Below are 25,928 nucleotides of genomic sequence, written 5' to 3' on the forward strand. Positions count from 1 at the left end.
TCTCTCTCTCTCTCTCTCTCTCTCTCTCTCTCTCTCTCTCTCATTGGTGTGATATTATATGCTTGAGAAAGTAGCATGGGATGTAGGAGGGTGGGTAGCAGTGATGGTATGAGAAGTAAATGGTTACACTTAGCAATTGCAGTGCACTAGTTGGTCCTGGATGGGGAGAAGAGGCAGCAGGGGAAAAGTCTTTCTGTAGGGTGATACTTGTCTTTCCTGCAATATCCTCATTCCTCCAGGCAGAGTGACCAGAAGCTTGCAAAACAGAATTGGGCATATAGTTATTGCAGTCAGATTCAGGGTCATCATTATCATCCATAGAGTTGGATTCATATTGTGTTAAGGTATCACCAAGTTCGTCATCTTCTAAAGCAATGATGGAATACTGGCCATGTGCACGTATGTACTGGGGTATTGTAATGATGTTAACAGACATTTTGTGTTATTTTTGTGTAATAAAGAGGCTAAATATCCTAAGATATGGTGATGCTTTTATGACAACTCTTTGCATTACTTTTATGGAGGGATTGAATGTTTATTCTTTGTTCAGATGAGCAATGATGTGAGACAATAGTAGTTCATGGTGAAATGACTTGTGAAACTAGTGAAATGTTGTAAGATGCACCAGTGAAATCTCTATAAACACTTTAAAGACAGTTAGATAGGACACTTAAAGACAGTTGGACAGGTGAATATCACTGCATAATGGAGGATGAGAGATTGGAGACTAAAGTCATAGCTGCTGTGAGGGAACTGATGCAATGATGGCATCTGTTCGGTAGGGTTGCCATGTATCTCCATAATGTTGGATTACTGTGATAAAGCAGGCTTTGAGGAATTACTTTGTATGGTTTCATGTGTCATTTGGAATTCCTTCTGTGTAGGGAAATTTTTTCATTTGTGATGCAACTCTTTTGCCAGATGCCGGTTAGATGGAGCTAGACGTTGATGTGATAGTGGTGCATGAGTATGTTAAAGCTGTTCTAGAAATTGATTTTGAATTTTTTTTGTCTTGATTAAGAAAGTGCAATGTATTTGATTTCTTTTTTGCTGTGGGGTAGACTAAGTGATGATGATTGTAATAATGATATTAGAAATAGATATTAATTGTAATGATAGAGATAATATTGATTGATGATGATGATGATGATAATAGGAAATGGGTGTTTGAAAGCATAATAGTCCCAGTGATGTTTTATGGATGTGAGGCATGTGCTGTAGATGAGTATGTGCAGAGGAGGGTGAATGTGTTTGAAATAAAATGTTCTAGGACAACATATGGTGTGATGTGGTTTGATCAAGTAATTGATAAAGGGTAAGAGAAAGGTGTGGTTGAGAGCTGAAGAGGCTTTGTTGAATTGGTTTGGACAAATGGTGTGAATGAGTGAAATAAGTGACATAGAAGATATATATATATATGTCAGAAGTGGAAGGGAAAAGAAGGGGGGAGACCAGACTGGAGATGGATGGATGGAGTGCATAGTATTTTGAGTGGTCATGGCCTGAATGTAGGAGGGTGAATGGTGTACACAGTGTGGAATGAATTGGAGCTATATGATATATATGGGGTGATTTGGCATCAGTGGACTGAAGCAGGACATGAAGCAGCTGGGGAAAACTGTGGAAGGGTATGTGGAGTCATGTTTTAGAGAATGGTTTTTCTGATGCATTGCATATGACAGCAAGAGGATGGATGTGGCTATTCAATCTGTTCCTGGTGCTGTCCCATTAATGTGGGTGATGGCAGACATGTCTGAAGGAAGAAGAAATGATTTTAATGATAATGACAATAATATTGATGAGAGTGTGAGACTGGTTTTTGTATTTTGGAGTGTGTGTGATTGGAGAAAGTTCAGAGTAAGTGTGACTAAAAGCAAGGTTATTATTAGTTAGCAGTGCGAAGAGACATATTTATATTGACACTCCTTTTATTTCTCCAGTCCTCTGGCATGTCACCTTGAGCCATACATGCATTGAAAATCCTGACCAGCATCATCATTTTCACCCTCTTTCAAGAAAAATTAAGCCGGATTTCCATAAACGTCAGCCACTTACCACCACACAAGGCTTTCTCGCCTTGTGTCTGTTCTCCAAATCATATTCCAGGATGTGTGATGTGTACCTCTAGGACTTTTCCCATATATCTATACATCCCAGACACCCACCATCCACCAACACTCATATTTGACATCTGGTCATCTAACAGGTTTTAACATCCAAATACTCACTCCTTCTCTTTACCACTTCTTTGCCAGTTAACACTTGCCCTCTGGCTCCCCTCACTGATGCCCTCTTTGTTTTATTTTCTCGCTCTCTTCATACTTCTGAAACTTTTTCTTTCGATTATTCTTGAAGTTTGTCAGTAGTCTGTCATCATATCTCTCATTTGCTCTCTCTTTCAGTCTCACACCTTCCTCCGTATCTGATACTACTTCATCATATACATACCCCATTCACTTGCATGTCATTCTTGTAGGTAATGCCCTTACACCCATCTTATGTCTTTCATTGGCAACCTAATTATTTCATTCACCACACATTACCCTTTTGTAAAAGCCCACATCCTGAATTTCGCATGCCACTTCACCTGCACATTTGTGCAGTGTTTCTCAGAATACCATTCATTTCTAGTCCACTCCTTTAGTTTTGTTTCCTCTCACCTTTTTGTCATTCCCCACCCAGCCCATTCATTCTTGGTATTGCCATGCACAAGCTTCTTTAACAAATGCACTCACCATAGCTACCCTCTTCCCATCCATGACATTTCATCATTTCCTGAAGCAAGTTAAAACTTCACACATTGTACCACCAAGAAATGATAAGGCATTGCTCCATCTGCCTTGTTATGCACATTCTCATCCGTACTTGCTCAGAAAACCATCTTTTCTTTTCTTCTCTTTTAACAATTGTAGTGTAGTCTAAGCTAGAGTTTAGGGATTACATTGATGGATGATGTGCTGGGGTGGCATCAGGAACAGCTTTGGTTAAGGCACTCATCGTTATCGCATGGATACTTGTCGGATGCCAATTTAAGGGCAAAACTCTTAGAATTATCTGAGAAAGTATGAAGCTCAACTTTTTCTAATTCTTGCTGGAAGGACATTGAAAAAGAGGTGGTGTGGCTACACTAAAATATGGAAAGTGGTGAGGCAGCTTTAGAAACTCCTGTGCCATTTTGGAGGGAATTATGGAAACATTTGAATTTTGAAAGTTTTCAGAATGGATGCTTCATGTGAAGAACCTTTACTCTACTTCTTGATTTTCTTTTTACTTTATTTACAGTGCAATTTACAGGCTGATATTGTAGATTGAAAGATATGTATCCTTTAGTGGTTCATATAGGCAGTTGATTAGTTACGAATTTCATTACAGGTGATGAGTGCGAAGATTGTGACAAATGCCAAAACTCCAGGAGCCAAGTGCTATGGCTTTGTTACGATGATGAGTAGTGATGATGCTGCTAAATGCATTTCTCAGCTCAATCATACAGAACTTCATGGCCGCATGATCCAGGTGGAAAAGGTAAGATTTCATTTTTCTCAGATGTTTGTAGGTGTTTTAAAGAATGTGTTATTTGAAGCTGTTAAAAACATGGCAGAGAAGTAGGTTTTGAAAACGACAGAGTGGGCAGCGTCTATAGCAGTCACAATAGAATTCAGGTCATTGCATTAGTTTCTAAGATGAATATTTGACATGGTAATCAGACAGTGTGAAGATGACAATATTATGGGTGTTGCATGGTTTTGCTATGTGAATTCCTGATGTTTTCAAGGTGTATTGAAAAACTTAAAAAAGGTTTTTGGCTCGTTAGATTTCTTTTTTGAGTGGAAAGTTATCAAATATCATTCGAAGGATTGTATTTCAAAGAACTTTACAGTGACTTGGCTGTTGACCTTATCAGGTCTTTAACAGTTGATGTCTTTGTGTGTGAAGGGGGTAAACTCTTTTAATACAGATGGGTCATGATATAGTGTTAGATATGTACCAAGAATGTTTGTGTTACATTAATTCATGCTGTATCATAACAGTTGTTTCCCCGCAAAAAGGGATTAGGGACCATGGGCAAAAATACATGAAATAGTACTTCAAATGTTATATAAACAGTGGAAATAATGTACCAAATAATACCCAAAACATTAGTGATTATTAGTTTAAGCATTAGGTTTAAAACCTGCAAAAGAGAATTGTGAGATAATGAATATAATATACATATTATATTCATGTGAGAAACTGCAGAAGCTGGTGACTGAGTTTGGTAAAGTGTGTGGAAGAAGAAAGTTAAGAGTAAATGTGAATAAGAGCAAGGTTATTAGGTACAGTAGGGGTGAGGGTCAAGTCAATTGGGAGGTGAGTTTGAACGGAGAAAAACTGGAGGAAGTGAAGTGTTTTAGATATCTGGGAGTGGATCTGTCAGCGGATGGAACCATGGAAGCGGAAGTGGATCATAGGGTGGGGGAGGGGGCGAAAATTTTGGGAGCCTTGAAAAATGTGTGGAAGTCGAGAACATTATCTCGGAAAGCAAAAATGGGTATGTTTGAAGGAATAGTGGTTCCAACAATGTTGTATGGTTGCGAGGCGTGGGCTATGGATAGAGATGTGTGCAGGAGGATGGATGTGCTGGAAATGAGATGTTTGAGGAAAATGTGTGGTGTGAGGTGGTGTGGTGTGAGAGATGTGTGGAAATAAAAAGAGCGTGGTTGAGAGAGCAGAAGAGGGTGTTTTGAAATGGTTTGGGCACATGGAGAGAATGAGTGAGGAAAGATTGACCAAGAGGATATATGTGTCGGAGGTGGAGGGAACGAGGAGAAGAGGGAGACCAAATTGGAGGTGGAAAGATGGAGTGAAAAAGATTTTGTGTGATCGGGGCCTGAACATGCAGGAGGGTGAAAGGAGGGCAAGGAATAGAGTGAATTGGAGCCATGTGGTATACAGGGGTTGACGTGCTGTCAGTGGATTGAATCAAGGCATGTGAAGCGTCTGGGGTAAACCATGGAAAGCTGTGTAGGTATGTATATTTGCGTGTGTGGACGTGTGTATGTACATGTGTATGGGGGGGGGGGTTGGGCCATTTCTTTCGTCTGTTTCCTTGCGCTACCTCGCAAACGCGGGAGACAGCGACAAAGTATAAAAAAAAAAAAAAAAAAAAAAAAAAATATATATATATATATATTTATATATATAACCAGTCAACAATACAGTCACCCCCTTTTTTAATAAATTCCACTGCAGTACCATCCAATCCTGCTGCCTTGCCGGCTTTCATCTTCCGCAAAGCTTTTACTACCTCTTCTCTGTTTACCAAATCATTTTCCCTAACCCTCTCACTTTGCACACCACCTCGACCAAAACACCCTATATCTGCCACTCTGTCATCAGACACATTCAACAAACCTTCAAAATACTCATTCCATCTCCTTCTCACATCACCACTACTTGTTATCACCTCCCCATTTACGCCCTTCACTGAAGTTCCCATTTGCTCCCTTGTCTTACGCACCCTATTTACCTCCTTCCAGAACATCTTTTTATTCTCCCTAAAATTTACTGATAGTCTCTCACCCCAACTGACTGTATTGTTGACTGGTTGGTAAGGTTATTTAATGTATGTATGACTCATGGTGAGGTGCCTGAGGATTGGCGGAATGCGTGCATAGTGCCATTGTACAAAGGCAAAGGGGATAAGAGTGAGTGCTCAAATTACAGAGGTATAAGTTTGTTGAGTATTCCTGGTAAATTATATGGGAGGGTATTGATTGAGAGGGTGAAGGCATGTACAGAGCATCAGATTGGGGAAGAGCAGTGCGGTTTCAGAAGTGGTAGAGGATGTGTGGATCAGGTGTTTGCTTTGAAGAATGTATGTGAGAAATACTTAGAAAAGCAAATGGATTTGTATGTAGCATTTATGGATCTGGAGAAGGCATATGATAGAGTTGATAGAGATGCTCTGTGGAAGGTATTAAGAATATATGGTGTGGGAGGCAAGTTGTTAGAAGCAGTGAAAAGTTTTTATCGAGGATGTAAGGCATGTGTACGTGTAGGAAGAGAGGAAAGTGATTGGTTCTCAGTGAATGTAGGTTTGCGGCAGGGGTGTGTGATGTCTCCATGGTTGTTTAATTTGTTTATGGATGGGGTTGTTAGGGAGGTAAATGCAAGAGTTTTGGAAAGAGGGGCAAGTATGAAGTCTGTGGGGGATGAGAGAGCTTGGGAAGTGAGTCAGTTGTTGTTCGCTGATGATACAGATTCATGTTAGAAACTGCAGGAGCTGGTGACTGAGTTTGGTAAAGTGTGTGGAAGAAGAAAGGTAAGAGTAAGTGTGAATAAGAGCAAGGTTATTAGGTACAGTAGGGTTGAGGGTCAAGTCAATTGGGAGGTGAGTTTGAATGGAGAAAAACTGGAGGAAGTGAAGTGTTTTAGATATCTGGGAGTGGATCTGGCAGCGGATGGAACCATGGAAGCGGAAGTGGATCATAGGGTGGGGGAGGGGGCGAAAATTCTGGGGGCCTTGAAGAATGTGTGGAAGTCGAGGACATTATCTCGGAAAGCAAAAATGGGTATGTTTGAGGGAATAGTGGTTCCGACAATGTTGTATGGTTGCGAGGCGTGGGCTATGGATAGAGTTGTGCGCAGGAGGATGGATGTGCTGGAAATGAGATGTTTGAGGACAATGTGTGGTGTGAGGTGGTTTGATCGAGTGAGTAACGTAAGGGTAAGAGAGATGTGTGGAAATAAAAAGAGCGTGGTTGAGAGAGCAGAAGAGGGTGTTTTGAAGTGGTTTGGGCACATGGAGAGAATGAGTGAGGAAAGATTGACCAAGAGGATATATGTGTCAGAGGTGGAGGGAACGAGGAGAAGAGGGAGACCAAATTGGAGGTGGAAAGATGGAGTGAAAAAGATTTTGTGTGATCGGGGCCTGAACATGCAGGAGGGTGAAAGGAGGGCAAGGAATAGAGTGAATTGGAGCGATGTGGTATACCGGGGTTGACGTGCTGTCAGTGGATTGAATCAGGGCATGTGAAGCGTCTGGGGTAAACCATGGAAAGCTGTGTAGGTATGTATATTTGCGTGTGTGGATGTATGTATATACATGTGTATGGGGGGGGGTTGGGCCATTTCTTTCGTCTGTTTCCTTGTGCTACCTCGCAAACGCGGGAGACAGCGACAAAGTATAATAAATATAAATAAAATATTATATTCAGTAATTGTAAGTTGTAGAACTCAAGAAGCATCTGGAATCTGGGAGCTAGATCAAGTTTTCCTGTTTATTTTAGTATATGATTGTTAGTTGTGTCTTAGGGAAGAACCTATTAATGTTTGTTTTGAAATTATATATAAAGGAGAGAATTTACTGCATCTGTCTGTCACTTACATAGTAAAAGAGGAATGTTTTAAACTGCTTGACTAATCATACTCCTCTCAGCAAATGCTAACGTTATTAAAAAAGGGGGTGACTGTATTGTTGACTGGTTGGTAAGGTTATTTAATGTATGTATGATTCATGGTGAGGTGCCTGAGGATTGGCGGAGTGCATGCATAGTGCCATAGTACAAAGACAAAGGGGATAAGAGTGAGTTCTCAAATTACAGAGGTATAAGTTTGTTGAGTATTCCTGGTAGATTATATGGGAGGGTATTGATTTAGAGGGTGAAGGCATGTGCAGAACATCAGATTGGGGAAGAGCAGTGTGGTTTCAAAAGTGGTATAGGATGTGTGGATCAGGTGTTTGCTTTGAAGAATGTATGTGAGAAATACTTAGAAAAGCAAATGGATTTATATGTAGCATTTATGAATTTATGCATTTATGCATTTAATTTGTTTATGGATGGGGTTGTTAGGGAGGTGAATGCAAGAGTTTTGGAAAGAGGGGCAAGTATGAAGTCTGTTGGGGATGAGAGAGCTTGGGAAGTGAGTCAGTTGTTGTTCGCCTGATGATACAGCGCTGGTGGCTGATTCATGTGAGAAACTGCAGAAGCTGGTGACTGAGTTTGGTAAAGTGTGTGAAAGAAGAAAGTTAAGAGTAAATGTGAATAAGAGCAAGGTTATTAGGTACAGTAGGGTTGAGGGTCAAGTCAATTGGGAGGTGAGTTTGAATGGAGAAAAACTGGAGGAAGTGAAGTGTTTTAGATATCTGGGAGTGGATCTGGCAGCGGATGGAACCATGGAAGCGGAAGTGGATCATAGGGTGGGGGAGGGGGCGAAAATTCTGGGAGCCTTGAAGAATGTGTGGAAGTCGAGAACATTATCTCAGAAAGCAAAAATGGGTATGTTTGAAGGAATAGTGGTTCCAACAATGTTGTATGGTTGCGAGGCGTGGGCTATGGATAGAGTTGTGCGCAGGAGGATGGATGTGCTGGAAATGAGATGTTTGAGGACAATGTGTGGTGTAAGGTGGTTTGATCGAGTAAGTAACGTAAGGGTAAGAGAGATGTGTGGAAATAAAAAGAGCGTGGTTGAGAGAGCAGAAGAGGGTGTTTTGAAATGGTTTGGGCACATGGAGAGAATGAGTGAGGAAAGATTGACCAAGAGGATATATGTGTCGGAGGTGGAGGGAACGAGGAGAAGAGGGAGACCAAATTGGAGGTGGAAAGATGGAGTGAAAAAGATTTTGTGTGATCGGGGCCTGAACATGCAGGAGGGTGAAAGGAGGGCAAGGAATAGAGTGAATTGGAGCGATGTGGTATACCGGGGTTGACATGCTGTCAGTGGATTGAATCGGGGCATGTGAAGCATCTGGGGTAAACCATGGAAAGCTGTGTAGGTATGTATATTTGCGTGTGTGGACGTATGTATATACATGTGTATGGGGGTGGGTTGGGCCATTTCTTTCGTCTGTTTCCTTGCGCTACCTCGCAGACGCGGGAGACAGCGACAAAGCAAAAAAATAAAAAAAGAAAAAATTATGAATCTGGAGAAGGCATATGATAGAGTTGATAGAGATGCTCTGCAGAAGGTATTAAGAATATATGGTATAGGAGGCAAGTTGTTAGAAGCAGTGAAAAGTTTTTATCAAGGATGTAAGGCATGTGTATGTATAGGAAGAGAGGAAAGTGATTGGTTCTCAGTGAATGTAGGTTTGCGGCAGGGGTGTGTGATGTCTCCATGGTTGTTTAATTTGTTTATGGATGGAGTTGTTAGGGAGGTGAATGCAAGAGTTTTGGAAAGGGGCAAGTATGCAGTCTGTTGGGGATGAGAGAGCTTGGGAAGTGAGTCAATTGTTGTTCGCTGGTGATACAGCGCTGGTTGGTGATTCATGTGAGAAACTGCAGAAGCTGGTGACTGAGTTTGGTAAAGTGTGTGAAAGAAGAAAGTTAAGAGTAAATGTGAATAAGAGCAAGGTTATTAGGTACAGTAGGGTTGAGGATCAAGTCAGTTGGGAGGTAAGTTTGAATGGAGAAAAACTGGAGGAAGTAAAGTGTTTTAGATATCTGGGAGTGGATCTGGCAGTGGATGGAACCATGGAAGTTTTAGTGAATCATAGGGTGGGGGAGGGGGTAAAAATCCTGGGAGCCTTGAAGAATGTGTGGAAGTCGAGAACATTATCTCTGAAAGCAAAAATGGGTATGTTTGAAGGAATAGTGGTTCCAACAATATTGTATGGTTGCGAGGCGAGGGCTATGGATAGAGTTGTGCGCAGGAGGGTGGATGTGCTGGAAATGAGATGTTTGAGGACAATATGTGGTGTGAGGTGGTTTGATCGAGTAAGTAATGTAAGGGTATGAGAGATGTGTGGAAATAAAAAGAGCGTGGTTGAGAGAGCAGAAGAGGGTGTTTTGAAATGGTTTGGTGACATGGAGAGAATGAGTGAGGAAAGATTGACCAAGAGGATATATGTGTCAGAGGTTGAGGGAACGAGGAGAAGTGGGAGACGAAATTGGAGGTGGAAAGATGGAGTGAAAAAGATTTTGAGTGATTGGGGCCTGAACATGCAGGAGGGTGAAAGGAGGGCAAGGAATAGAGTGAATTGAATTGATGTGGTATACCAGGGTCGACGTGCTGTTAATGGATTAAATCAGGGCATGTGAAGCGTCTGGGGTAAACCATGGAAAGTTGTGTGGGACCTGGATGTGGAAAGGGAGCTGTGGTTTCGGTGCATTATTGCATGACAGCTAGAGACTGAGTGTGAACGAATGGGGCCTTTGTTGTCTTTTCCTAGCGCTACTTCGCACACATGAGGGGGGAAGGGGATGTTATTCCATGTGTGGCGAAGGTGGCGATGGAAAGGAATAAAGCCAGACAGTGTGAATTGTTTGCATGGGTATATATGTATGTGTCTGTGTATGTATGTATATGTGTACATTGAGATGTATGGGTATGTATATTTGTGTGTGTTTGGACGTGTATGTATATACATGTGTATGTGGGTGGGTTGGGCCATTTCTTTAGTCTGTTTCCTTGCGCTACCTTGCAGATGCGGGAGACAGTGACAAAGCAAAATAAATATAAATAAATGAATATATATATATATATGTATATATATATATTTTTTTTTTTTTATACTTTGTCGCTGTCTCCCGCGTTTGCGAGGTAGCGCAAGGAAACAGACGAAAGAAATGGCCCAACCCCCCCCATACACATGTATATACATATGTCCACACACGCAAATATACATACCTACACAGCTTTCCATGGTTTACCCCAGACGCTTCACATGCCTTGATTCAATCCACTGACAGCACGTCAACCCCGGTATACCACATCGCTCCAATTCACTCTATTCCTTGCCCTCCTTTCACCCTCCTGCATGTTCAGGCCCCGATCACACAAAATCTTTTTCACTCCATCTTTCCACCTCCAATTTGGTCTCCCTCTTCTCCTCGTTCCCTCCACCTCCGACACATATATCCTCTTGGTCAATCTTTCCTCACTCATTCTCTCCATGTGCCCAAACCATTTCAAAACACCCTCTTCTGCTCTCTCAACCATGCTCTTTTTATTTCCACACATCTCTCTTACCCTTACGTTACTCACTCGATCAAACCACCTCACACCACACATTGTCCTCAAACATCTCATTTCCAGCACATCCATCCTCCTGCGCACAACTCTATCCATAGCCCACGCCTCACAACCATACAATATTGTTGGAACCACTATTCCTTCAAACATACCCATTTTTGCTTTCCGAGATAATGTTCTCGACTTCCACACATTCTTCAAGGCCCCCAGAATTTTCGCCCCCTCCCCCACCCTATGATCCACTTCCGCTTCCATGGTTCCATCCGCTGCCAGATCCACTCCCAGATATCTAAAACACTTCACTTCCTCCAGTTTTTCTCCATTCAAACTTACCTCCCAATTGACTTGACCCTCAACCCTACTGTACCTAATAACCTTGCTCTTCTTCAAATTTACTCTCAACTTTCTTCTTTCACACACTTTACCAAACTCAGTCACCAGTTTCTGCAGTTTCTCACATGAATCAGCCACCAGCGCTGTATCATCAGCGAACAACAACTGACTCACTTCCCAAGCTCTCTCATCCCCAACAGACTGCATACTTGCCCCTCTTTCCAAAACTCTTGCGTTCACCTCCCTAACAACCTCATCCATAAACAAATTAAACAGCCATGGAGACATCATACACCTTTGCCGCAAACCTACATTCACTGAGAACCAATCACTTTCCTCTCTTCCTACACGTACACATGGCTTACATCCTCGCTAGAATCTTTTCACTGCTTCTAACAACTTGCCTCCCACACCATATATTCTTAATACCTTCCACAGAGCATCTCTGTCAACTCTTATGATATGCCTTCTCCAGATCCATAAATGCTACATACAAATCCATTTGCTTTTCTAAGTATTTCTCACATACATTCTTCAAAGCAAAGACCTGATCCACACATCCTCTACCACTTCTGAAACCACACTGCTCTTCCCCAATCTGATGCTCTATACGTGCCTTCACCCTCTCAATCAATACCCTCCCATAGCAAGCATTCCGCCAATCCTCAGGCACCTCACCATGAATCATACATACATTAAATAACCTTACCAACCAGTTAACAATACAGTCTGCCCCGTTTTTTAATAAATTCCACTGCAATACCATCTAAACCCGCTGCCTTGCTGGCTTTCATCTTCCACAATGCTTTTACTGCCTCTTCTCTGTTTACCAAATAATTTTTCCTACCCCTTTCACTTTGCACACCACCTTAACCAAAACACCCTATATCTGCCACTCAATCATGAAACACATTCAACAAACCTTCAAAATACGCACTCCATCTCCTTCTCACATCACCACTACTTGTTATCACCCCCCCCATTTGCCCCCTTCACTGAAGTTCCCATTTGTTCCCTTGTCTTACGCACTTTATTTACCTCCTTCCAAAACATCTTTTTATTCTCCCTAAAATTTAATGATACTCTCTCACCCCATCTTTCATTTGCCCTCTTTTTCACCTCTTGCACCTTTCTCTTGATGGCTTGCGCAAAAGATGCTTGTGGCATGAGAAGCGTGGGAGGTGGGCAGATATAAAAGGTTAGTGAGTGGTGGGATGAAGAAGTAAGATTATTAGTGAAAGAGAAGAGCGAGGCATTTCGACGATTTTTGCAGGGAAAAAATGCAAATGATTGGGAGATGTATAAAAGAAAGAGGCAGGAGGTCAAGAGAAAGATGCAAGAGGTGAAAAAGAGGGCAAGTGAGAGTTGGGGTGAGAGAGTATCATTAAATTTTAGGGAGAATAAAAAGATGTTTTGGAAGGAGGTAAACAAGTGCGTAAGACAAGGGAGCAAATGGGAACTTAAGGGGGCTAATGGGGAGGTGATAACAACTAGTGGTGATGTGAGGAGATGGAGTGAGTATTTTGAAGGTTTGTTGAATGTGTTTGATGATAGAGTGGCAGATATAGGATGTTTTGGTCGAGGTGGTATGCAAAGTAAGAGGGTTAGGGAAAATGATTTGGTAAACAGAGAAGAGGTAGTAAAAGCTTTGCGGAAGATGAAAGCTGGCAAGGCAACGGGTTTGGATGGTATTGGAGGAGAATTTATTAAAAAAGGAGGTGACTGTATTGTTGACAGGTTGGTAAGGTTATTTAATGTATGTATGACTCATGGTGAGGTGCCTGAGGATTGGGGGAATGCTTGCATAGTGCCATTGTACAAAGGCAAAGGGGATAAGAGGATAAGAGTGAGTGCTCAAATTACAGAGGTATAAGTTAGTTGAGTATTCCTGGTAAATTATATGGGAGGGTATTGATTGAGAGGGTGAAGGCATGCACAGAGCATCAGATTGGGTAAGAGCAGTGTGGTTTCAGAAGTGGTAGAGGATGTGTGGATCAGGTGTTTGCTTTGAAGAATGTATGTGAGAAATACTTAGAAAAGGAAATGGATTTGTATGTAGCATTTATGGATCTGGAGAAGGCATATGATAGAGTTGATAGAGATCCTCTGCAGAAGGTATTAAGAATATATGGTGTAGGAGGCAAGTTGTTAGAAGCAGTGAAGAGTTTTTATCGAGGCTGTAAGGCATGTGTACGTGTAGGAAAAGAGGAAAGTGATTGGTTCTCAGTGAATGTAGGTTTACGGCAGGGGTGTGTGATGTCACCATGGTTGTTTAATTTGTTTATGGATGGAGTTGTTAGGGAGGTGAATGCAAGAGTTTTGGAGAGGGGCAAGTATGCAGTCTGTTGGGGATGAGAGAGCTTGGGAAGTGAGTCAGTTGTTGTTCGCTGATGATACAGCGCTGGTTACTGATTCATGTGAGAAACTGTAGAAGGTAGTGACTGAGTTTGGTAAAGTGTGTGAAAGAAAAAAGTTGAGAGTAAATGTGAATAAGAGTAAGGTTATTAGGTACAGTAGGGTTGAGGGTCAAGTCAATTGGGAGGTAAGTTTGAATGGAGAAAAACTGGAGGAAGTGAAGTGTTTTAGATATCTGGAAGTGTATTTGGCAGCGGATGGAACCATGGAAGCGGAAGTGAATCATAGGGTGGGGGAGGGGGTGAAAATCCTGGGAGCCTTGAAGAATGTGTGAAAGTCGAGAACATTGTCTCTGAAAGCAAAAATGGGTATGTTTGAAGGAATAGTGGTTCCAACAAAGTTGTACGGTTGCGAGGCGAGGGCTATGGATAGAGTTGTGCCCAGAAGGGTGGATGTTCTGGAAATGAGATGTTTGAGGACAGTATGTATTGTGAGGTGGTTTGATCGAGTAATAATAGGGTAAGAGAGATGTGTGGTAATAAAAAGAGTGTGATTGAGAGTAGAAGAGGGTGTTTTGAAATGGTTTCGTGACATGGAGAGAATGAGTGAGGAAAGATTGAGCAAAAGGATATATGTGTTAGAGGTTGATGGAATGAGGAGAAGTGGGAGAGTAAATTGGAGGTGGAAAGATGGAGTGAAAAAGATTTTGAGTGATTGGGGCCTGAACATGGAGGAGGGTGAAAGGCATGCAATGAATAGAGTGAATTGGAACGATGTGGTATACTGGGGTCGACGTGCTGTTAATGGATTGAACCAGGGCATGTGAAGCGTCTAGGGTAAAACATGGAAAGTTCTGTGGGGCCTGGATGTGGAAAGGGAGCTGTGGTTTCGGTGCATTATTACATGACAGCTAGAGACTGAGTGTGAATGAATGTGGCCTTTGTTATCTTTTTCTAGCGCTACCTCGCACACATGAGGGGGAAGGGGGCTGTTATTCCATGTGTGGCGAGATGGCGATGGGAATGAATGAAGGCAGACAGTATGAATTATGTACATGTGTATATATGTATATATCTGTGTGTGTATATATATGTATACATTGAGATGTATAGGTATGTATATATGCGTGTGTGGATGTGTATATATATACATGTGTATGTGGGTGGGTTGGGCCATTCTTTCGTCTGTTTCCTTGCGCTACCTCGCTAACGCGGGAGACAGCGAGAAAGCAAAATAAATTTATATACATATCTATCATTTTTAGTGCTTGAATTATTTGAGGACGTACTTATATTGAAAATATGTAGATAAATTTTACCAGAGTGTAAGGTGAATCTTTAGAACAGGTATGCAATCTGGTCCCTGAAATGTTACATAAGATTTCCTCTATTATCCATAATATGTAGATTATTATTCCTTCATGCATTAGCTAAACTTTAGCTATTGAAAAGAGTTTTGTAGAAAGTCTATTGAAAATACACTTTATATATCATTCGCATAGCAAATAATGAATGTTTTGAACCAGCCATCAACTATTTGCTTGTCCAGGTGAATGCACCATCCAGTTTCCCATTATTTTGCTTAATATGTAATATATTTTCAGTACATGAATTAGTGAAGAACCAGTCAAAGTGAATTGTGATGAAATTTTTTTATTCTTTTTCATACATATTTGCCATTTCCCACATTTGCTAGGTAGCGTTGAGAACAGAGGACTGCGCCTTAGAGGGAATATCCTCTTTTGGCCCGCTCTTTGTTCCTTTTTTGTGAAAAGTAGGAAATGGGAGGGAAGGATTTCCAGCCCCCCTGCTCCCTCTCCTTTTAGTCGCCTTCTATGACACGCAGGGAATATGTGGGAAGTATTCTTTCTCCCCTATTTATATATACATATATTTACAGTTTTTTGTATTAATCATTGAATGTAAGATAAACTTTTTGAACAGCACTTCAGGACTCCAGGAAAGGTTTCATAAGTAATTGTGTTAGTTTTCTGAATGTATTGATAATTCAGTGGTCAACAGAGATTTTTGCCCATGGAAAAAAAATTTCTCGTGTTTTTGCATGCTGAATCTGAATTATGTTTTCAGAATTTCTACCACCCATATTATTTTGTTCCACCATGCTCGCATATCATTATGTACAGTTTGTACATACCAGTTCTCTATGGAGCATTTGAAACAAAAGTGTTAACAAACAGCTATTTTAATTGTGTGTGAAGTGCAATAGCTTCTTTTTGAAGGCTTGCAGAAACAAAACTGGAAATGTTGGGATATTGAAACTGCCCACTTCTGAGTAGCAGTTGTTTCTTAGTTGCAGGCTAGAACTCACTGTGCAAACAGTGTCTTTAACATTCTGTTGACAGATTGTGCTTTTGTTTATTCAGGTGCTGTACTGATACTCCATCCACCATCTTAATGCCGAGAAACTGTAAATAATCCAGATTTTTCTGCTACATCTACGGTGAATTGACATTCATATCACAAAAATGTCTTTCACACACTTCATTAAAAAATGGTATGAGCATTACTTTGGTTGTAATGTGGATGACTAGGATAAAAGTTGGGTCCCTCACATTTGTTGTCATATGTGTCAGGCTTTCCACTGCATGGGCAGAAGGCTCTCACTGTGAGCCTTTTGCCATTTCTATGTTTTGGAGAGAACCCAGAGGTCATGCTTTGGATTGCTACTTCTGCCTGACAAATATGAATGGTATAACATCAGAATTCAAGCATACTGTTGAATATACTAATTTACCATCTACTAAGAGGCCAATACCTCATATTCAGGAATTACCTGTTCCAGAGCCTCCAAAAAACATGACATTGAGTGACGAGTCTAATAATGAGAAAGAAGACCAAGTAGAGGACAATATGGATCCAATGTTTGAAGCAAGCTGTTATTCAAGTGAACCATATTTACCAAGTCAAGGAGATCTTAATGATTTTTGCCCATGATATAAACATGTCGAAGCGGCAAACCGAACTTTTGGGTTCCAGTTTAAGGGCTGGAATCTTCACCAGAATGAAAATAAGTTTTGTTTTTATTATGATCACCATGTTGTTTTTAAAGAATTTTTCTCCCTTGAAGATGGTCTGGTGTTTTGCAGTGATGTTCATTCTGTTATGGAGGCACTTGATCATGAATATAACACAGACAAGTGGTGCTTGTTTATTGACTCGTCAAAAGTAAGCTTGAAAGCAGTTCAACTCTCCAACAGTGATAAGTTCCCCTCTGTTCCTGTGGCTCATGCAACCATCAAGGAATTGTATGATAACATGAAGCTTCTTTTAAAAGAAATTAAGTATGGGGAATTTAAGTGGAATGTATGTGGTGATCTATAGGCTGTGGCACTTTTACTTGGAATGCAATTTGTTACACAAAGTTCTGTTGTTTCCTCTGTGAGTGAGACAGCTGGGACTAGAAAAATCATCATATAAAGAAAGTTTGACCAAAATGAACATCACTGACTGCTTAGAGGAAGGTCATCAATCCTCATCTTGTTGATTCTGAGAAAATTTATCCCTCCTTTGCACATTTAGCTTGGGTTGATGAAGAACTTCTTCTAAGGTATGGATAAAACTGACTATGGATTCACATTTTTGAGTAAATTTCCCAGAATCAGTGATGCAAAAGTCAAAGAGGGTATTTTTAGGACCACAGATCAGGGAACTGCTTCAAGATGAAAAGTTCGATGAAGAGTTAAATGAAGTTGAAAAACTGCATGGCTGTTATTTGAAAGAGTTAGCAAAGAATTTTAGGGGAATTGCTGGTCAGAAAACCCTTGTGGTGTTTTAAATGATCTGTTGACTTCATATATAGCTTTGGTGTGCAATATGAGTGTAAAGATTGACTTTTTGAAGTTGCACTTACTTTCTCTTGGAAAATCTTGGGGCAGTCATTGATGAGGAAGGCAAAAGATTTCACCAGGACATTTTGGACATGGAAAAGCGGTTCCAGAGAAAGTGGATCCCCTCTGTGTTGGAAGATTATTGCTGGACACTAAGGATATCTAGGAGTGGATTTAGCAGTGGCTGGAAGCGGAAGTGTCACAGGGTGGGGGAAGGGGCAAAGGTTCTGGGAATATTGAAGATGGGAATGAATGAAGGCAGCAAGTATGAATATGTACATGTGTATATATGTATATGTCTCTGTCTGTATATGTATGTATACGTTGAAATGTATAGGTATGTATATGTATGTATATGATGAAATGTATAGGTATGTATATGTGCATGTGTGGTCGTTTATGTATATACATGTGTATGTGGGTGGGTTGGGCCTTTCTTTCATCTGTTTCCTTGTGCTACCTTGCTAATGCTAAAGACAGCGACTAAGTGTAATAGAAATAAGATAAATTTGAATGGAGAATAATTAGAGGAAATGAAGTATTGTTGGTATCTGGGAATGGAACCATGGAAGTGGAAGTAAGTCACGAGGTGGGGAAGGGGGCAAAGGTTATGGGAGCTATGAAGAATGTGTGGAAGGAGAGAATGTCATCTCAGAAAAGAAGGGAGAATGTTGGTGTGAAGAGAGTGGTGAGAGTAAGTGAACTTGGAAAGGAGACTTGTGAGAGGAAGTACCAGGAGAGACTGAGTACAGAATGGAAAAAGGTGAGAACAAAGGACGTAAGGGGAGTTGGGGAGGAATGGGATGTATTTAGGGAAGCAGTGATGGCTTGTGCAAAAGATGCTTGTGGCATGAGAAGTGTGGGAGGTGGGCAGATTAGAAAGGGTAGTGAGTGGTGGAATGAAGAAGTAAGATAATTAGTGAAAGAGAAGGGAGAAGCATTTGGATGATTTTTGCAGGGAAATAATATAAATGAGTGGGAGATGTATAAAAGAAAGAGGCAGGAGGTCAAGAGGTGAAAAAGAGGGCAAATGAGAGTAGGGGTTGAGAGAGTATCAGTAAATTTTAGGGAGAAGTGGTAGTGTCAGAAGTGGTAGAGGATGTGTGGATCAGGTGTTTGCTTTGAAAAATGTATGTGAGAAATACTTAGAAAAGCAAATGGATTTGTATGTAGCATTATATGGGAGGGTATTGATTGAGAGGGTGAAGGCATGTACAGAGCATCAGATTGGGGAAGAGCAGTGTGGTTTCAGAAGTGGTAGAGGATGTGTGGATCAGGTGTTTGCTTTGAAGAATGTATGTGAGAAATACTTAGAAAAGCAAATGGATTTGTATGTAGCATTTATGGATCTGGAGAAGGCATATGATAGAGTTGATAGAGATGCTCTGTGGAAGGTATTAAGAATATATGGTGTGGGAGGAAAGTTGTTAGAAGCAGTGAAAAGTTTTTATCGAGGATGTAAGGCATGTGTACGTGTAGGAAGAGAGGAAAGTGATTGGTTCTCAGTGAATGTAAGTTTGCGGCAGGGGTGTGTGATGTCCCCATGGTTGTTTAATTTGTTTATGGATGGGGTTGTTAGGGAGGTAAATGCAAGAGTTTTGGAAAGAGGGGCAAGTATGAAGTCTGTTGGGGATGAGAGAGCTTGGGAAGTGAGTCAGTTGTTGTTCGCTGATGATACAGCGCTGGTGGGTGATTCATGTGAGAAACTGCAAAAGCTGGTGACTGAGTTTGGTAAAGTGTGTGGAAGAAGAAAGTTAAGAGTAAATGTGAATAAGAGCAAGGTTATTAGGTACAGTAGGGTTGAGGGTCAAGTCAATTGGGAGGTGAGTTTGAATGGAGAAAAACTGGAGGAAGTGAAGTGTTTTAGATATCTGGGAGTGGATCTGGCAGCGGATGGAACCATGGAAGCGGAAGTGGATCATAGGGTGGGGGAGGGGGCGAAAATTCTGGGGGCCTTGAAGAATGTGTGGAAGTCGAGAACATTATCTCGGAAAGCAAAAATGGGTATGTTTGAAGGAATAGTGGTTCCAACAATGTTGTATGGTTGCGAGGCGTGGGCTATGGATAGAGTTGTGCGCAGGAGGATGGATGTGCTGGAAATGAGATGTTTGAGGACAATGTGTGGTGTGAGGTGGTTTGATCGAGTGAGTAACGTAAGGGTAAGAGAGATGTGTGGAAATAAAAAGAGCGTGGTTGAGAGAGCAGAAGAGGGTGTTTTGAAATGGTTTGGGCACATGGAGAGAATGAGTGAGGAAAGATTGACCAAGAGGATATATGTGTCGGAGGTGGAGGGAACGAGGAGAAGAGGGAGACCAAATTGGAGGTGGAAAGATGGAGTGAAAAAGATTTTGTGTGATCGGGGCCTGAACATGCAGGAGGGTGAAAGGAGGGCAAGGAATAGAGTGAATTGGAGCGATGTGGTATACCGGGGTTGACGTGCTGTCAGTGGATTGAATCAAGGCATGTGAAGCGTCTGGGGTAAACCATGGAAAGTTGTGTAGGTATGTATATTTGCGTGTGTGGACATATGTATATACATGTGTATGGGGGAGGGGTTGGGCCATTTCTTTCGTCTGTTTCCTTGCGCTACCTCGCAAACGCGGGAGACAGCGACAAAGTATAAAAAAAAAAAAAAAAAAAAAAAAAAATTTATGGATCTGGAGAAGGCATGTGATAGAGTTGAAAGAGATTCTGTGTGGAAAGTATTAAGAATATATGGTGTTGGAGATAAGTTGTTAGAAGCAGTTGAAAGTTTTTATCGAGGATATAAGGCATGTGTAGGTGTAGGAAGAGAGGAAAGTGATTGGTTCTCAGTGAATGTTGGTTTGCGGCAGGAGTGCGTAATGTCTCCATGGTTGTTTAATTTGTTTATGGATGGGGTTGTAAGGGAGATGAATGCAAGAGTTTTGGAAAGAGGGGCAAGTATGTAGTCTGTTTTGGATGAGAGAGCTTGGGAAGTGAGTCAGTTGTTCGCTGATGATACAGAACTGGTGGCTGATTCGTGTGAGAAACTGCAGAAACTGGTGACTGAGTTTGGTAAAGTGTGTGAAAGAAGAAAGGTAAGAGTAAATGTGAATAAGAGCAAGGTTATTAGGTACAGTAGGGTTGAGGGTCAAGTCAATTGGGAGGTAAGTTTGAATGGAGAAAAACTGGAGGAAGTAAAGTGTTTTAGATATCTGGGAGTGGATCTGGCAGCGGATGGAACCATGGAAGCGGAAGTGGATCATAGAGTGGGTGAGGGGGCGAAAATCCTGGGAGCCTTGAAGAATGTGTGGAAGTCGAGAACATTATCTCTGAAAGCAAAAATGGGTATGTTTGAAGGAATAGTGGTTCCAACAATGTTGTATGGTTGCGAGGTGTGGGCTAAGGATAGAGTTGTGCGCAGTAGGATGGATGTGCTGGAAATGAGATGTTTGAGGACAATGTGTGGTGTGAGGTGGTTTGATCGAGTAAGTAACGTAAGGGTAAGAGAGATGTGTGGAAATAAAAAGAGTGTGGTTGAGAGAGCAGAAGAGGGTGTTTTGAAATGGTTTGGGCACATGGAGAGAATGAGTGAGGAAAGATTGACCAAGAGGATATATGTGTTGGGGGTGGAGGGAACGAGGAGAAGTGGGAGACCAAATTGGAGGTGGAAAGATGAAGTGAAAAAGATTTTGTTTGATCGGGGCCTGAACATGCAGGAGGGTGAAAGGAGGGCAAGGAATAGAGTGAATTGGAGCGATGTGGTATACCGGGGTTGACGTGCTGTCAGTGGATTGAATCGGGGCATGTGAAGCATCTGGGGTAAACCATGGAAAGCTGTGTAGGTATGTATATTTGCGTGTGTGGACGTATGTATATACATGTGTATGGGGGTGGGTTGGGCCATTTCTTTCGTCTGTTTCCTTGCGCTACCTCACAAGCGCGGGAGACAGCGGCAAAAAAAAAAAAAAAAAAGATTTATGGATCTGGAGAAGTCATATGATAGAGTTGATAGAGATGCTCTGTGGAAGGTATTAAGAATATATGGTGTGGGAGGCAAGTTGTTAGAAGCAGTGAAAAGTTTTTATTGAGGATGTAAGGCATGTGTATGTGTAGGAAGAGAGGAAAGTGATTGGTTCTCAGTGAATGTTGGTTTGCAGCATGGGTGCCTGATGTCTCCATGGTTGTTTAATTTGTTTATGGATGGGGTTGTTAGGGAGGTGAATGCAAGAGTTTTGGAAAGAGAGGCAAGTATGAAGTCTGTTGTGGATGAGAGAGCTTGGGAAGTGAGTCAGTTGTTGTTTGCTAATAATACAGCGCTGGTGGTGGATTCAGGTGAGAAACTGCAGAAGCTGGTGACTGAGTTTGGTAAAGTGTGTGAAAGAAGAAAGTTAAGAGTAAATGTGAATAAGAGCAAGGTTATTAGGTACAGTAGGGTTGAGGGACAAGTCAATTAGGAGGTAAGTTTAAATGGAGAAAAACTGGAGGAAGTGAAGTGTTTTAGATATTTGGGAGTGGATTTTGCAGCAGATGGAACCGTGGAAGCGGAAGTGAATCATAGGGTGGGGGAGAGGGGTGAAAGTTCTGGGAGCGTTGAAAAATGTGTGGAAGTCGAGAACATTATCTTGGAAAGCAAAAATGGGTATGTTTGAAGGAATAGTGGTTCCAACAATGATATATGGTTGCGAGGCATGGGCTATGGATAGAGTTGTGCGGAGGAGGATGGGTGTGTTGGAAATGAGATGGTTTGAGGGTGGATTCCAACACATCCACCCTCCTCCACACAACTCAATCTGTAGCCTACGCCTTGCAACCATATAACATTGTTGGAATCTCTATTCCCTCAAACATACCCATTTTTGCTTTCAGAGATAATGTTCTCGCCTTCCACACATTTTTTTAATGCTCCCAGAACTTTTTTTTCTCATACATATTCGCCATTTCCTGCATTAATGAGGTAGCATTAAGAACAGAGGACTGAACCTAAGAGGGAAAATCCTCACTTGGCCCATTCTCTGTTCCTTCTTTTGGAAAAGTAAAAATTGGAGGGGAGTATTTCCAGCCGCGTTTCCTCCTCTTTTAGTCATGTTTTACAACACGCAGGGAATACGTGGGAAGTATGGTTTCTCCCCTATCCCCAGGGATAGAGACTGAGCGTGAACGAATGTGGCCTTTTTTCCTGGATTGCAAGGATTAGAGTGATTGGAACAATGTGTTTTACAGGAGTCAATATGCTATCAGTGGACTGAATCAGGGCATGTGAAGTGTCTGGAGTAAATCATGGCAAGGTCTGTGGGGCCTGGATGTAGATAGGGAGCTGTGGTTTTGGTGCATTACACACATATATAATGTGTAGACATAGATGGTATATACAGGGTTAACAGGTAGAGCTGTATGATTTTAAAACTCTCTGCTTGTAACCCAAAAATTTGTAGTTACAAAATTTAATCACATCGTAATGGTAGACCCCCCCTCACACAAGACCGTTTCCAATTAATCCAGTCCATAGTGATGGCTGCATAGTGAGTCAGCACTGTACTGGTTGTTAAGTTGTACTACTCTGACCTAGGTAGCTTTCTTATCTTTCTGGCTCACCCACACAAGGACTGTTATCTTTTTGTTCCTAGATGTACAGTCTTTCCTTGTCACAACTAATGCTGGACAGCACTTTACTAACATAATCATTCTTTGTAACTAGATTTTCCTGCAGTGAGTGCTGTGCGTTAGTCTTGCCTTCAGGCAAAAAATTGAGAATAGCGATAGAAGTAGCAAGTAGGAACATTAGGCAGGAGCATTTGGTAGAAACATTAGGTAGTAGTAGTTTATAGGAACATTAGGCAGGAGCAACAGGTAGAACAAGTCAGTCAGAACATTAGGTTGGGGCACCTGGATACGCTGCATTAGAGTTGCCCGCGGCCAATGGCCTGTTTATATTGAGTCATAGAGGGCAAAGAAGTGGCATTAGAGTTCATCAGTTGTGGAGAGACTTGTGCTGTGGCCACTTCCTTAACAGAGTTCCCTGAGGGACAGGCATCAGAGCTATAGATGGATAAATTGCGATCACAAGCAGAAAACGTAAGCATGATAATTATATATTAACTTCATGATAATATTTCATTTTAGAACTGAAGTTTAATTTTCTTTCAAGGCAAAGGGAGAACCAGGTGGTCCATCTAGAAACAAAGCTTCTTCAACCCGCAAGCCATCTGATTCAAAGAAGGATTCAGGCAATGACAAGAAGAAAGAAGGTGAAAAGAAAGAGGGTGACAAGAAAGACACCAGTGGTGAGAAGAAAGAAGGGTTAGATAAGAACAATAAAGATGGTGAAAAGAAAGAAGATAGAAGGTCCCATTCAAAGGATGTAAGTAGAAGTAGCAAAGACCGTGATCGTAGGGGACCTAGAAACAATAGGCCATTTGATAGACGGCAGGATCACCGCAGTGGCAGTTACAAGGGTCATCAGCGTGGAGGAAGGAATGAAGTACTTAGCTTTAAACAGGTAAAAAGAAGAAAAGTTTTATTTCAACACACACTTGCATGCACACACACACACACACACACACACACACACACACACACACACACACACACACACACACACACACAAAAGGAACAGAGAATGGGGCCAGGTGAATAGTATGTTCCCTCTCAGCTTCAGTCCTCTGTTCTTAATGCTATCTCGCTAATGCAGGAAATGGCAAATATATATGAAAAAAAATATATATATGATACATATTTTTCGTACATGTAAACTATTTCCTGCATTAGGTGTTAGCAAGTTAGTGCCAGGAACATGCAAGGAACGGCCTCATTTGATCACAACTGTAGCTGTGTTGTGGAATCCAATAAAACCAGAACCTCTTATCCATAACCATGCCCCACAGACCTTTCCATGGTTTACAGTGACTGCTTCATATGCCATTGTTCAGCCTGTTAACTGTTTGTCTCCCCAGTATTCCATCATTTTACTCTATTCCTTGCATGTTTCATACTTTTTGACATGTTCAAGACCAGAACACTCAAACCCTCTTTCAGTTCATTGTTCCACTTTCTCCACTTCTGACATGTATACCCTTGAAGTAATCCTCTTCTTACTCATGACCAGACTATTCCAGCACCCTCATACATCAGGTGTGGGAGAAAGGAGAGAATGTGTTGTTGTTTTTTTCTTTTATGTTTTTGTATGTGCTTCTGTTCAGTAAGGTGGTGTCGGCAATGGATGAAGGCTAGCAAGTATGACTATGAGCATGTGTATGTATATGTTTGTATGTTATTTATTTTTTTTATACTTAACCAACGTCTCCTGTGTTAGCGAGGTAGTGCAAGGAAACAGACGAGTAATAGCCCAACCCACCCATATAAACATTATACATAAACGCCCATACACACACATGTACATACATATACAAATCATCATACGTATGTATGTATATTATTATTTTTTTATACTTAATTGCTGTTTCCTGCATCAGCTGGGTAGTACCAGGAGACAGATGAAGAATGGCCCATCCACTTATATACACGTATATATATATATATATACATAAACACCCTTACACGCACATATACATACATATATATGTCATATGCATATATATATATATATATATATATATATATATATATATATATATATATATATATATATATATTATATATAAAAATATATATATATATATATATATATATATATATATATATATATATATATATATATATATATATATATATATATATTTTTGAATGGAGAAAAACTGGAGGAAGTGAAGTGTTTTAGATATCTGGGAGTGGATCTGTCAGCGGATGGAACCATGGAAGCGGAAGTGGATCATAGGGTGGGGGAGGGGGCGAAAATTTTGGGAGCCTTGAAAAATGTGTGGAAGTCGAGAACATTATCTCGGAAAGCAAAAATGGGTATGTTTGAGGGAATAGTGGTTCCAACAATGTTGTATGGTTGCGAGGCGTGGGCTATGGATAGAGATGTGCGCAGGAGGATGGATGTGCTGGAAATGAGATGTTTGAGGACAATGTGTGGTGTGAGGTGGTTTGATCGAGTAAGTAACGTAAGGGTGAGAGAGATGTGTGGAAATAAAAAGAGCGTGGTTGAGAGAGCAGAAGAGGGTGTTTTGAAATGGTTTGGGCACATGGAGAGAATGAGTGAGGAGAGATTGACCAAGAGGATATATGTGTCGGAGGTGGAGGGAACGAGGAGAAGAGGGAGACCAAATTGGAGGTGGAAAGATGGAGTGAAAAAGATTTTGTGTGATCGGGGCCTGAACATGCAGGAGGGTGAAAGGAGGGCAAGAATAGAGTGAATTGGAGTCGATGTGGTATACAGGGGTTGACGTGCTGTCAGTGGATTGAAGCAAGGCATGTGAAGCGTCTGGGGTAAACCATGGAAAGCTGTGTAGGTATGTATATTTGCGTGTGTGGACGAGTGTATGTACATGTGTATGGGGGGGGGGGGCCATTTCTTTCG

At 41.3% G+C, this 25,928-nt stretch overlaps 1 protein-coding gene across 6 annotated transcripts in view; it reads left to right on the top strand.

The window, feature by feature from the left end:
• Positions 1-25,928, top strand: part of LOC139757844 (uncharacterized) — a 255,572-nt gene that overhangs the window by 88,562 nt on the left and 141,082 nt on the right. For 3 of the 6 annotated variants that reach the window (XM_071678740.1, XM_071678743.1, XM_071678741.1), the window contains exons 9-10: positions 3,373-3,522; positions 23,598-23,948. In XM_071678740.1, coding sequence (XP_071534841.1) covers positions 3,373-3,522; positions 23,598-23,948 — 501 coding nt within the window. The remainder of the gene's footprint in view (positions 1-3,372; positions 3,523-23,597; positions 23,949-25,928) is intronic. The other 3 variants (XM_071678742.1, XM_071678744.1, XM_071678745.1) reach the window with 2 other exon arrangements.

The sequence above is a fragment of the Panulirus ornatus genome, chromosome 28 (assembly GCF_036320965.1).
Source record: "Panulirus ornatus isolate Po-2019 chromosome 28, ASM3632096v1, whole genome shotgun sequence".
NCBI classification, from domain to species: Eukaryota; Metazoa; Arthropoda; class Malacostraca; order Decapoda; family Palinuridae; genus Panulirus; species Panulirus ornatus.